The following is a 13,825-nucleotide window of genomic DNA, read 5'->3' as shown; positions in this document are numbered from 1 at the left end:
TAGCAAGCCATTCAGTTGTCAATAAGGTGGCTCAACAGTCGGGGGTGGGGGGGTTGGCGCTGCCAAACGTTTGCAACTACTACTGGGCGGCCAATATAGCTATGATTAGGAAGTGGGCGATGGGGGAGGGGGGCAGCGTGGGAGCAGCTAGAGGCGGCATCATGTAAAGGTACTAGTCTGGGAGCTTTGATAACAGCTCCTTTGCCGTTCTCGCCGACCCATTACCCCACAAGTCCGGTGGTGGTGGCGACACTGTGGATCTGGGGATAGTGGAAGAGGTACAAGAAGGTGGAGGGAGCGTCGGTCTGGACCCCGATATGTAATAACCACAGGGTTATCCCAGGTAGGATGGATGGTGGGTTCCAGAGCTGGCAGAGGGCAGGCATCAGAAGGATGGGAGATCTGTTCATAGACTGAAGCTTTCCCAGTTTGAAGGCGCTAGGGGACAAATTTAATCTGCCGCCAGGAAATGCCTTTAAATATCTGCAAGTACGAGACTTCCTGAAAAAACAGGTAGTGGCCTTTCTGGCGCTGCAGCCACTGAGCACACAGGACAGGGTGGTCTCTGGCACCTGGGTGGGTGGGTGGGTGGGTGGGTGGGTGGGTGGGTGGGGGGGGGGAGGAGGGTGTCGGACATCTACCAGGAACTACAGGAAGCGGAGGAAACCCCAGTGGAGGAGCTCAAGGGCAAGTGGGAGGAGGAGGTGGTGAGGAGTTGGAAGTGGGTCTGTGGGCAGAGATCCTGGGCAGGGTTAATTGCTCCTCATCATGTGCCAGGCTCAGTCTGATTCAAATTAAGGTGGTCCACCGGGCACACATGATGGCAGCGAGAATGAGCAAGTTTTTTGGGGTAGAAGACAGTTGTATGAGGTGCAAGGGCAGCCCTGCAAACTATGTCCACGTGTTTTGGGCATGCCTGGAGCTTAGAGAGTTCTGGCAAGGGTTCGTGAGCGCAATGTCCAAGATGCTTAACACACGGGTGGTGCCGAGTCCAGAGATAGCGATCTTTTGGAGTGTCAAAAGACCTGGGAGTGCAGGGGGCGAAAGAGGCTGACGTCTTGGCCTTTTCCTCCCTAGTAGCCCGGAGATGGATTTTATTAATGTGGAGGGACTCAAAGCCCCCGAGTGTAGAGACTTGGTTTACCGACATGGCTGGGTTTCTCAGCCTCGAGAAAATAAAGTTTGCCTGAAGAGGGTCAACGCTAGGGTTCTCTCGGAGATGGCAGCCGTCTGTCGACTTTCTCGGGGAAAATTAAAATGTCAGCAGCAATCCATGTGGGAGGGGGCGGGGGCGGGGGAGTGCTTCATTGGGATGGTGTGGGAAGACTGGGTCACGTGGGGTAATGTCTATTTAATTGTTATTGTATATTCTCTTTTTGCAGTATGTTAATGTTCACTCTAGTTAGTTTTGTTATTATGGTTACTACTATTATGAAAAATTCTGCAAAACCTTAATAAAAATACTTTTTAAAAAAAAGGTGTCTCAGCACCACCTCCCCAAAGGCAATTGGGGATAGTTTGGAAAAACATCCCATCAAATTGCAAACTCTTAATGCTCCCTGATTGACAGGTTCCTTTATGTTCATTTTCTCAACATCTAATCCTACACATCCCACCACTAAGAGTTGAACAGCTGTGAAACAGTCACGGCAAGGTCGTGCACCAGAGGATTCATCACCAGCTAAACTAAAATCATTTTACATTTGAAAACAAAAGAACGGTTATATGGTGTTTGAAAGCTAAAGTTTTAGAAAAAAAATCTCTTTTTTGAAATCTTGTATTTCCCTAACTTCCACAATTACTGAGATAGAGATAGAATCATCAATTGTCAATGTATTAATCACCATATAATTCACTGCAATTCATTGTCAGCCCTAAAATAATATAACATCAAAGTATTATATAAAAGAAAGGCATAAATATTACTTTCATATGGGGCCTGAATATATTTAAAACTTCTGACCAGATTGTGTTGTCAAAATAATGATGAGGCTAATAACATTTATTGTTTTTGCATGAATGGTATTGGAGCTTCGGGCAAGGGGAAAATGCACAAGTTAAATACCAATATCCAAAACTTGGTGTGAATTGCGCTGCCCTTGATAACTTTTTCGAAACATTGGGCTAGATTTCATGGACGAAATAGAGCTTCTGCCCCTAGCCATCCCCACCCAATTTCCCCTGCAATTCCCCCTGCAATTCAACACAATATTTTACATTTGCTGTGAAGTTGCTGTATTTGCATAGTAATTCAAGAGAGTGCAAGTCCGATGCCGATATTAAAAGCTAGCAATTTGCAAGTGGATGTACTTTTTTTTAAATACAGTATGGGTAAGTAGTGATGACTACCAATGAGCCTTTTTGGCATAGAAAGCACCAGTGGTATGGAACCCCATTCCCTTTTTGAATTGTTATTGGGCAGTTTTTAAAATGTAATTACTTTTTCCTTTTTTGCAATTTAATCTTTATTTTTCTTGGTTTATTGCTTTATTTGTACATGGTTTAACAAATTCACTGCATCTCACTGCCCCCCTGTATTTATTTCCCAATCCTTTTTACCCGTATGTTTAAAGAGTCACTCTGTTGATTTGACAAAGAGTCATCGGACTAGAAACGTTAGCTCTTTTCTCTCTCGACAGATGCTGCCAGACCTGCTGAGATTTTCCAGCATTTTCTCTTTCATTACTCTGTTGATTGTTCCCTTGGATCCCAGGTGCCCTGTTTCACCCACTGTACCATTATCAACCCATGCTTTCAGCATCTTAGTGAGCAAAATGTTTTGGAGATGAAGGGTGCAGGGGAAATTTTAACAAACAACTGACACTATGAGATCCCTGCTGCAGAAATGTCTATACCCCTGGTTCTATTATCTCCAACCTTTAACCTCATGCTCCTGAAGTCTGCACTCTTCTGTTCCTATGTACAACACCAACGCAGGAGATTGATTTAGTAGTGTTTATACATTATTAACTGTTTCACTTAAGTCAGAATAATATATATTCCAAATAAACCCTGATCTTGTCACTTTTTAATGCGAACAGGTAGAATAACCTGCAAAGTAAAATGTGCCCAAAGATTTGACTTAGATTGAAAATAGGCACCTGACCTCCAGTGTTTCAGCTCTAAATTGGCACAAATAAGAAATTGGTAGCATTTATCAAACTAGAGAAGAGAACTCTTTAGATAAGTAAATTATAGCAACAAAGAGCAAAGAAAAGTACAAAACAGGCCCTTCGGCCCTCCCAGCCTGCACCGATCCATATCCTTTATCTAAACCTGTTGCCTATTTTCCAAGGTCTACTTCTCTCTGTTCCCCACCTGTTCATATATCTGTCTAGATGCATCTTAAATGATGCTAACGTACCTGCCTCTACCACCTCCGCTGGCAAAGCATTCCAGGCACCCACCGCCCTCTGCGTAAAAAAACTTTCCACGCACATCTCCCTTAAACTTTTCCCCTCTCACCTTGAAATTGTGACCCCTTGTAATTGACACCCCCACTCTTGGAAAAAGCTTGTTGCTATCCACCTTGTCCATACCTCTCATAATTTTGTAGACCTCAATCAGGTCTCCCCTCAACCTCCGTCTTTCCAATGAAAACAATCCTAATCTACTCAACCTTTCTTCATAGCTAGCACCCTCCATACCAGGCAACATCCTGGTGAACCTCCTCTGCACCCTCTCTAAAGCATTCACATCCTTCTGGTAATGTGGCGACCAGAACTGCGTGCAGTATTCCAAATGTGGCCGAACCAAAGTCCGATACAACTAACATGACCTGCTGACTCTTGTACTCAACACCCCGTCCGATGAAGGCAAGCATGCTGTATGCTTTCTTGACCACTCTATCGACATGCGTTGCCACCTTCAGGGTACAATGGACCTGAACTCCCAGATCTCTCTGTACATCAATTTTCCCAGGACTCTTCCATTGACCATATAGTCCGCTCTTGAGTTAGATCTTCCAAAATGCATCACCTCGTTTTTGCCTGGATTGAACTCCATCTGCCATTTCTCTGCCCAACTCTCCAATCTATCTATATTTTGCTGTATTCGCCGACAGTCCGCCTCGCTATCTGCAACTCCACCAACCTTAGTATCATCTGCAAACTTGTTCATCAGACCACTTATACCTTTGTCCAGATCATTTATGTATATCACAAAAAACAGTGGTCCGAGCACGGATCCCTGTGGAACACCACTAGTCACCCTTCTCCATTTTGAGACACTCCCTTTCACCACTACTCTCTGTCTCCTGTTGCCCAGCCAGTTCTTTATCCATCTAGCTAGTACACCCTGAACCCCATACGACTTCACTTTTTCCATCAACCTGCCATGGGAAACTTTATCAGATGCTTTACTGAAGTCCATGTATATGACATCTACATCCTTTCCCTCATCAATTCACTTTGTCACTTCCTCAAATAATTCTATTAGGTTTGTAAGACATAACCTTCCCTGCACAAAACCATGCTGCCTATCACTGATGAGTCTATTTTCGTCCAAATGTGAATAGATCCTATCACTCAGTATCTTCTCCAACAGTTTGCCTACCACTGACGTCAAGCTCACAGGTCTATACTTCCCTGGATTATCCCTGCTACCCTTCTTAGTTGCCTATTTACAATATGGATAATAACCTGAAGTTGGGAGGCTGAATTGATCAAAAAGTATGGTGTAAAAAAAGCGGTTTTTAAAGGTGGGGAAAGAAGTAGGAGGAGGAGTTGTCTGGATGGAGCATTGCAGAATTCAGGCAGTTGGTAAGTTAAAGCTTTTTCACGTGTGGGTGAGAGGAGGGGACATCAGTCAAAATAATAAATAATGCAGGTTGTAGAGGTAGGAAAGAGTAAGGTGATAGGAGGATGAAAAGGTTTAAGGTAGTATGCTGGCACATGTTCAGTGGTGGATAGGAATGTGTCATATGGTATTATATTGGAGTTTAAAGCTTGTAGCCAAATGAATTTACTGTATGATATAGTTATATGTGCAGTAAAAACTGAAAGCTATGAACAGCTTGGATGGTTAGTCAGTGCTCCTGGGGCAAATGCTTTCATTTTGTATGTTGTAATGTGGCCAGGGGTATATTTGAGTTTGCAACAAGATCAAGGATTTGAATAACTTTGTACGTTGTTGAAGCTAGGTTTTATTGGTTTGATATCTAAAGTCTTTGGGGGATGAAATTCCTCCTGTTCATCTTTTTAACAGAAAAAACTCAGTATCTGTATAAAGTAGGAAATGCTACTCAAGAGCCCAGTGATAAGTTATTGAAATCTTAGTCAGATGCAATGTTTGCATTTCTTGCTACTTAGTGTGTATGCTGATTGTGGTGGTGTATTACAGTTCACCAGTGAGTGAGAGCTGCTGTGGCAACATGCACTTTTACATGCATGTTGTAGTCCGAGCAGTAGATAGTGAAGGTAGAGGCTCCAACATTCTTTCCATGGCTGACCAGGAGTCTCTTCGGCTTTTAACACCTGCCATTGCTCACTACTCATCTGCTGTTGTCATGCGTTGGTAGTATTTGCAACTTGATACTCCTCTGTCTGTTTGGCTGCGTTATAGATGCACATTTCTTGGCCATCAAGTCCTGGGTGGGTCTTGAATGCAGAACCTCTAAGAGTTATTTGCCCCTGTGCCACAAGATGACCAGATGTAATCCAGTGTTCTTCAAACTTTTTTTTCTGGGGTCCCATTTTTACCAACAGGCCAACCTTCGTGACCCACGCCGGCCGACCTTCGCGACCCACGCCGGCCGACCTTCGCGACCCACGCCGGCCGACCTTCGCGACCCACGCCGGCTGACCTTCGCGACCCAGGCCGGCCGACCTTCGCGACCTACGCCGGCCGACCTGTGCGATCCACCATTTTCTCTTACCTTGTTTGCTGCTAACAAAAATGGAGGAAATGGTTTTGGGTCCCTTTGGCCCTCGTACAAGCTCCTCCAATGGAACATGTTGGAAGAAGGTGAAGCCTTCCGGTGGCGGAAAGTATGGAGTCTCCATCTGCCCAAAGTTCTGCATTTTGTTCCTGTAAAATTTTATCAAATAAAACCACCCCCGAACTTGTAAAAACAGAAATGAATAAAATAAATAAATAAACCCCCCCCCAAACTTATAAAACAAAAAGCTGCGACCCTTTTAAAAAAAAAAAAGCGGCCGCACTGTGCATGCCCCCCCGATCATCGGCGCGCATGCGCATAGTTTTGTGCATGAGCGGAGATGATCTGGCACACGTGCAGTGCAGTCACATTTTTTTTTTACATGTTCACGGTCATTTTGCAGGTCGCTTACAGCCGGCTGCTGCGGCTGTTGCTTGCAGATTTGCGTGATCGGGAGCGCCACGACGGACGGCTCCGTGACCCTCCCAACACCCGCCCGCGACCCACCCGCGGGTTACGCCCCCGAGTTTGACAATGTCTGATGTAATCTGACGTATTCTGCTAAAATTATTGACGACAGGAACCGTACCACTGTAGTGTCTTACAATCTGGCAATGGACCCCTCGTGTTAACTGTGTTGAACCTAATGCTTTAAAAGAGAAGTTTATACTTTGGTAGATTGGAAAAGGGTAAAAGACTATCAATTATTTAAGGCCCTTAAATAATTATAATTTTTTCTCGTTTTATCTCCAGCTCCAACTAGAGTATATATATATGTTCACAAAATACTTTAAGTTTATCACTTTGCCTGCAATATTTTATTGGACACAACATTATTCATAAGAACTCCTGATCATAGAGCTTATGTCTGGTGCATATCCCTGATGTGGATTTATGTGGACACTGAAGTGAACATGTCCACTGAATGAGACTGATTGGTTTTAGCTTGTGCTGTTAGCTTTTGGTGAAATCAAAGTGTGATATGGTAAGGGGTTTGTAATCTTGGTAACAGAAGACAGCGGACTGGCTGATGCAAACATTTTAGGAGGGTGGAGAGAAGGAAGAAAATAGCAGACCAGTGTAGTGAGCCTATTTGATTTTTTCCCTTGGAGAAGGAGCATTCAAAAAATAGATACAATACAAATAATGTCTTTTTTCTGCAGTTCTTAAGTAAAATTCCCAATTCCCCATCAGCAAGCGAACATATGTTTTTCTGCCCATTTCCACTGCTGATTGTTGATAATCAGGGCATGCTTGAGGCTGAATGGTCTACTCGTGTTCCTATATAATGTGCTTAGGGAAGTTGACTATTTATTTTTCCTGTGTGTTCAAAAAGAAATAAAAATATCAAGGGTTTAATTACTGATATTTACTAAGCAGCATTTTTGACTGAGACTTCAATAACATATCACTGGGCCTCTTGGATTTAAAAATGAAAATTTGATGATAACTATTTGCCTCTGGTTGTTGGGAGCTCTTTTCTCATTTTCTCCATTTAACACTCCCTGCAGTATCTCTGCTGCAACCTGTTTAGACACTTGCACGGATCCTGGAGTTACCAGCATCATTTATTTTCTTTTGTTACCACACCTGCATATGGACCATTTTGAAACACTAGGAATTGCTTAGTTTGTAACATGCACTGTTAAAATGGCTAGAGTGCTGAAGCACATTGATTTGATGACTTTACAATGAAAAACAGTTTTGATAAAAATAAGACAGTAAACATTTTTTTTTCCAGAGAGCACACATAATTTTCCTTTTGAAGAGAATCTTACCATTTCTTTTTTTTTAGTTTTCATTGCAATATATTAGAAATACTTTAAATTTTTAGATTGAAATTATCATTCGCAGTTCACATTAATGGACACGTCACTAATAATAATAATGATCTTTATTGTCACACGTAGGCTATTACATCTTTTAAGGGCAATGTTAATTTAAAAGCCATAAATACATTTATTTAACCCCTGGGTAATCCCATAATAATCATATCGTAGTAGAGCATAAAACTGTGGGCAAGTTATCGGGCTGTATTCGTTGGAGAATGTTTGTGTTCCAAACAAGAGGAGTCTGTATCGTACCACCTACAGACAGCAGAGGTGGAGTGTGGTATGAATGTATCTCAGAATTTACTGTGTAAATAGCCAACATCTGACATTTATTCTACAAATGGCTTTCAACTTTTATTTTTCTTTAAATACAGGTGTTACATTTGGTCATGGCAGCTTCTTTACCAAGGACCCTTGGTGAATTACAACTCTATCGCATTCTACAGCGAGCCAATCTCTTGTCTTATTATGATGCTTTCATTCAGCAAGGGGGAGACGATGTACAGCAGCTCTGTGAAGCAGGGGAGGAGGAATTCTTGGAGATTATGGCACTAGTTGGCATGGCTAGCAAACCTCTGCATGTCAGGAGGTTGCAAAAAGCTTTGAGAGACTGGGTGACAAATCCCTCTGTCTTCAATCAACCCCTGAACTCTCTCCCAGTCAGCAGCATCCCACTGTACAAAATATCTGAGAGCTCAGCTGCTTTTCCTGGGCCACATTCTAACAGTAATGAAAGGAACAGTAACCTCCGGGATCCTCCTGTGAAGTTTCCAAAATGTTTAACTGCGATGTGTGGTCAGGGAGTGGGAGTTAATAAGTCTGGCGTGGCAGGGAATTCACCACTGCAAATTTGCAGTGAACTCCGGTTCTGGCAAGGGCATTCCACTACTGAGAGTGAGCAGAGTCTTTCCCCTGCTGATCCTGCGTCTCCATCTTCGCCAAAAGAAAATGGTGAAATTCTTGATGCCGCTGCAGTCGTTGCAATTACAGAATCTGTTGAGCGTTTGATTCAAGGCATTCCAAAAACAGACCGAAATGAAGTGAAAGAATTTTTAAAAACCAATAAGAAGTTAGCAAAAATGATTAGTCACATCTTTGACATGACTGATGGTGACCCTCACAAAGAAGAAGAAATCCGAAAATATAGTGCAATATATGGACGGTTTGATTCCAAAAGGAAGGATGGAAAGCATCTTACACTTCATGAGGTACAGGAATTTTGCCATCTCATGCTCCACTCTTTTACATTGTTCCCTTCGCAGCATTTTGCTTTCTGCAGTCCTCAGTAAAACATGTAGAACCCACAATTTCTTTAATGTTGGTGTTTCGCCACAATGATCAGATTAGGCATATACTTCTGTATTGGAAAGTGGGCACAATTTCAGCTCCCGCCCTAGTTTAGAAATGACAGATCTTCATGCATATGTTCGTAGTGGGTGGGAGTGTTGTCTGCCTTGGGTACTCAGATCTGTTACAAGAATGTGCAAAGCAAGTAGTTTAGTCATTAGTGTTCTATGCTTACTTTCCAATAAACCTTGTCTGAGTAATTAATAAAAAAATAATCTGAACTTTATTTAAAAGTTCAATTGTTTAGAGTTCCCTGCTAACTTTGCCCTAAAAATTAAATTAATTCTGGCCTAACAACTATTCAGGCGTGAGAAAGTCATAGTTTTGTCAAAACCACATGAGTCCCACTAATTTGCCTATTGTATTGGATATCAGCATATTGTAAACAAAGATATTTGAGGTCAGGATTGCATTGTTGCAATGTTGGCTTTGTATTTGTTAACCAATTACATTTTATTCAAGATTTGCATATATTACATTAGGTCAAGAATTGTTGACCACTTTTTCCAGAATTATCAATATATATAGTATTAATGAATCAAAAGAAAACATTTAAGAAATGTTCAAGAATTTTGTTATACAGATTAAACCTAGCCTTCTTTGAACACCGCTTCTAAGCAAGTCATTTTCATAATTTGGTCCAGATTTTGCTTGGGGCGGGGGCGGGAAGAGGGGACATTTTCCCTCAAACGTTTGTCCCGTAAGTTGCTGGAAGTGTGAGCTGCTAACAGCATGAAGAGCAAAATGTTGATTTGGAACATTGGACAACATGACCAATTGTCATCTATTCTCAATCTATATGAACAACAAAGAAGGAAATGGGAAAATTCCAGTAAAGAAAGAGAGGAAAATAAAGATTGGATTCAGAACAAAAAAAGAGAAGTAAGAAAAATAAAATTATCTTTTACCCAACCATGTGTAGGCATGAGACTCCATAGTTTACTTTGTCCCCTTTCCGGGTTGATTGGTGTTCTTTGAATATAAATTTACTCGAACAAGCGCCAGCATGTGACGTCTAGGGGCTTTTCACAGTAACTTCATTGAAGCCTACTTGTGACAATAAGCGATTATTATTATTATTATTATCAATCTTTAAAAATGTGGCAGTTTTAACCATCTGTGACCAGTTTAATTGTAAATTAATACAGCCTTGGTTCAAACATGGACAAAAGAGCTATATGTCAGAGGTGAGGTGAGAGTGACTGCCCTTGACATCAAAGCAGCATTTGACCGAGTATGGCATCAAGGAGCCCTAGCTAAACCGGAGTCAATGGAAATTGGGGGGGGGGAACTCTCTGCTGGTTGGAGTCATACCTAGCACAAAGGAAGATGGATGCGGTGGTTGGAGGTCAATCATGTCAACTCCAGGACATCCCTGCAGGTTTTCCGCAGGGTAGTGCCCCAGGCCCAACCATCTTCAGATGCTTCATCAATGACTTCCCTTCCATCATAAGGTCAGAATTGGGGATGTTTGTGGATAACTGCATAGTGTTTAGCACCATTTATGACTCCTCAGATAATAAAGCAGTCAATGTCCAAATAGAGCAAGACCTGGACAATATCCAGACTTGGGGTGGCAAGCTACATTCGTGCCACACAAGTGCCAAGCAATGACCATCTCCTACAAGAGAGGATCTATCCACCACCTCTTGACATTCAATGGTATTACCATCACTAAATTACCCACAGTCAACATCCTGGAGGTTACCATTGATCAGAAACTTAACTGGACTAGCCACATTAATACTGTGGCTAACAGGGTGGGCGAAAGGCTAGGAATCCTGTGATGAGTAACTCACCTCCTGAGCCCCCCAAAGCCTGCTCACCATCGACAAGGCACAAGTCGGGAGTATAATGGAATATTCTCCACTTGCCTGGATGAGTGCAACTCCAGCAACACTCGAGGAGCTTGACTCCATCCAGGACAAAGCAGTCTGCTTGATTGCTCCCCCTTCCACAAACATTCAAACCCTCCACCACCTAACAGTGGCAGCTGTGTGGAAACATCTGCAAGATAGACTGTAGTAACTCACCAAGGTTCCTTAGACCATACTTTCCAAACCTATGCTCACTACCATCTAGAAAGACAAGAGCACCAGATACCTGGGAACCCCACCACCTGTAGGTTCTCCTCCAAGTCACTCACCACCCTGACTTGGAAATATATCACCGTTCCTTCACTTTCGCTGGGCCAACATCCTGGAACTCCCTCCCTAACAGCACCGTGGGTGTATGTACACCTCAGGGACTGCAGCGGTTCAAGAAAGCAACTCATCACCACCTTCTGAAGGGCAACTATGGATGGGCAATAATGCTGGCCTAACCAGCAACGCCCACATCCCATAAATGAATTTTTAAAAAATGCAACAATTTAATAAAACTCCACTGGGAGGTTGAGGGCAAGCTGCTGTTTTTGCAAAGCTTGTGAGAGCGTGATGCAAACTTGGAATGATCTTAAAGTCGCGTATCTTTTGCTTGCCACAAGTAGCTGAACAATTCACTCCTTTACTTGATGGCAAGCACCCTAAACTGGCTGTCATTCTAACACCTTCCAAACCCACAAGCGCTACCGTCTAGAAGGACAAAGGCAGTGGGCACACTGGAACACTACCCCCAAGGAAGTTCCCCTCTAAGCCACCCACTAACCTGACTTGGAAATATATCGCCATTCCTTCCTGGGTAGAAATCCTGGAACTCCCTCCCTCCCTAACAGCACTAGTGTACTTACACCACATGGATTGCAGTGGTTTAGGAAGAAAGCTCACCAGCACCTCCTCCAGGACAATTGGGGATGGGCAGTGAATACTATCCTGGCCAGCGTCCCTTGAACGAATTTTTAAAAAAACTTTGGCAATAAAATTTGGACGATTGACTTTGCATAAAATTATAACTGATTTTCCTATTAATTTTAACAAATGCTGCACATTTTAAAATTCGATTTACCTAAAATTTAGCATTAATTTACTTGAGATTAATAAATTGAGAAATTGATCTATTTCATCTGGTGTACACTTTGAAGAACTCTTGCAGCCTTGGTCCTCTCCTCCCATGATTAAAAGCAACATTTTGTTTGAGGACCTTACCCAACAGATGGAGAAGCGCATCTAGTATATTTGCACAATAAAATGCATCAATTCCAATCTTGTAAATTTATGCTCCACTGCACCGCTACTTGCACATATATGTTTCCAGAACCAATTTTGCTTTTAACTGTTGTGCCATCTTTCCTTGAAAATATAACTGAAGTTACATCATTTGAGTAAAAACAAAAAATGCCGGCAATACTCAGCAGTTGTGGCAGCATTTGTGGAGAGAGAGAAACAGTTACGGCTTCAGACCAATGGTCTGGTGTCGGAAATGTTAACTTTGTTTCTCTTTCCACAGATGCTGTCAGACATTTTGAGGATTTCCAGCAACCACAATATTTTGCTTTTGCATTATGGGAGTTTGTGGTTATAATTTTAGTTTTACATTGTTGTTTTTATTTGAATTCATGATGAAAAAGTGAGGATCTTTGAACATTGCGACAAAAGGTTTTTACTTAACGTTTTTCTTTTGTTCGAAAATTTCTTGCCATCTCTCCCTCATTCTCTTGAATGGAATCGAAAATTTGCTTGACCACACCATCTAAGAAGTATTATTCCAACCAAGTGGATGTGTGTAAGCCTAGAAGTTGAATGTTGGCTGGCGATTTGTCCAAGAGGGACACTGCACTCAACTCTAACCTTTTCTCAAGCTGTCAAAAGAGTTGATGGATAGCAATCCAGAAAGGAACTGGATAGTGATCTGGAAAGGGATTGATTATCTTACCCCCCCCCCCCCCCCCCCCCCAACTTGCTAACAGGGATTGTTGTTTTAAAAAGAAACTTGCATTTACATAATGCTTCATGTTTCTTAGCTTGCATTTACATAATGCTTTGTGTTTCTTAGAACTATCTCATAGTTGTTTAAAGTAGCCATTGATGTTGCAGTAGCTCTTTACCACAGCCTCAACTGAGGCCAACTGACTCATTACAGACTGCGGATCTAATCTTTCTGCTCAGTATGGGTCCCCTACTCACTCTTCAACCAGCTGATCCATTAAAGTAGTCCTGAACTCATAATTTGGTATTTGTTTACAGCTAACTGTTAATGAAGCAGCTGCTCAACTTTGTACAAAGGATAACGCATTGCTCACTCGGAGAGATGAACTATTTACGTTAGCTCGACAAGTCTCCCGAGAAGTAACCTACAAATACACCTACAAAACCTCCAGGTGAGGGCTTTTGTTTTTAAACACTCGAAATTTACATTTGATTTTCTTCTTTATTTCACATTTCACATTGTTCAATTATTTAAAATTGCTTGTATGTATTTAATTGCAGGTCTAGATGTGCAGAACAAGATGAATCGTCTCCCAAACGAATAAAAACAGAGGTAATGCATGGTTTATTATCTGGATGCAAGTTTGCTATTCCAAAATGCCCCTTCTATTAATTGAAGATATGAATGATGTGTGCAGGTTCAGACCATAACTTGTAGCACACAAAGATAAAGTCAGGAAGTTTCAAATATTCATGTATTATGCACACTAGTTTCTGAATGGCACAGTGGAGCAAATGCATTGAAGCATAGAGCTTGTGAAGGAAAGAAACATTTTAAAGAGGCAACTGATATGTTGCCAGTGTGCAAAATGGGCTAAACATGAGGTGCGATTTACTCTTGTGTATTTTGAATAAGTGGAAAATTCCATTCTTCAAAATCCTTGTCATTTTACCAATGTAATTAA

The 13,825-nt window shown here is 42.0% G+C and overlaps 1 protein-coding gene across 4 annotated transcripts in view; it reads left to right on the top strand.

The window, feature by feature from the left end:
* Window positions 1–13,825, top strand: part of nab1b (NGFI-A binding protein 1b (EGR1 binding protein 1)) — a 138,214-nt gene that overhangs the window by 80,699 nt on the left and 43,690 nt on the right. For all 4 annotated transcript variants that reach the window (XM_038789143.1, XM_038789142.1, XM_038789144.1 and 1 more), the window contains exons 2-4: window positions 8,085–8,918; window positions 13,179–13,312; window positions 13,422–13,473. In XM_038789143.1, the coding sequence (XP_038645071.1) occupies window positions 8,100–8,918; window positions 13,179–13,312; window positions 13,422–13,473 (1,005 nt within the window). In that variant the 5' untranslated portion in view covers window positions 8,085–8,099. The remainder of the gene's footprint in view (window positions 1–8,084; window positions 8,919–13,178; window positions 13,313–13,421; window positions 13,474–13,825) is intronic.

Source organism: Scyliorhinus canicula, chromosome 2 (assembly GCF_902713615.1).
Source record: "Scyliorhinus canicula chromosome 2, sScyCan1.1, whole genome shotgun sequence".
Classification (NCBI taxonomy): Eukaryota; Metazoa; Chordata; class Chondrichthyes; order Carcharhiniformes; family Scyliorhinidae; genus Scyliorhinus; species Scyliorhinus canicula.
The sequence above is the reverse complement of the archived record's forward strand: the minus strand, read 5'-3'. Positions and strand labels throughout refer to the sequence as shown.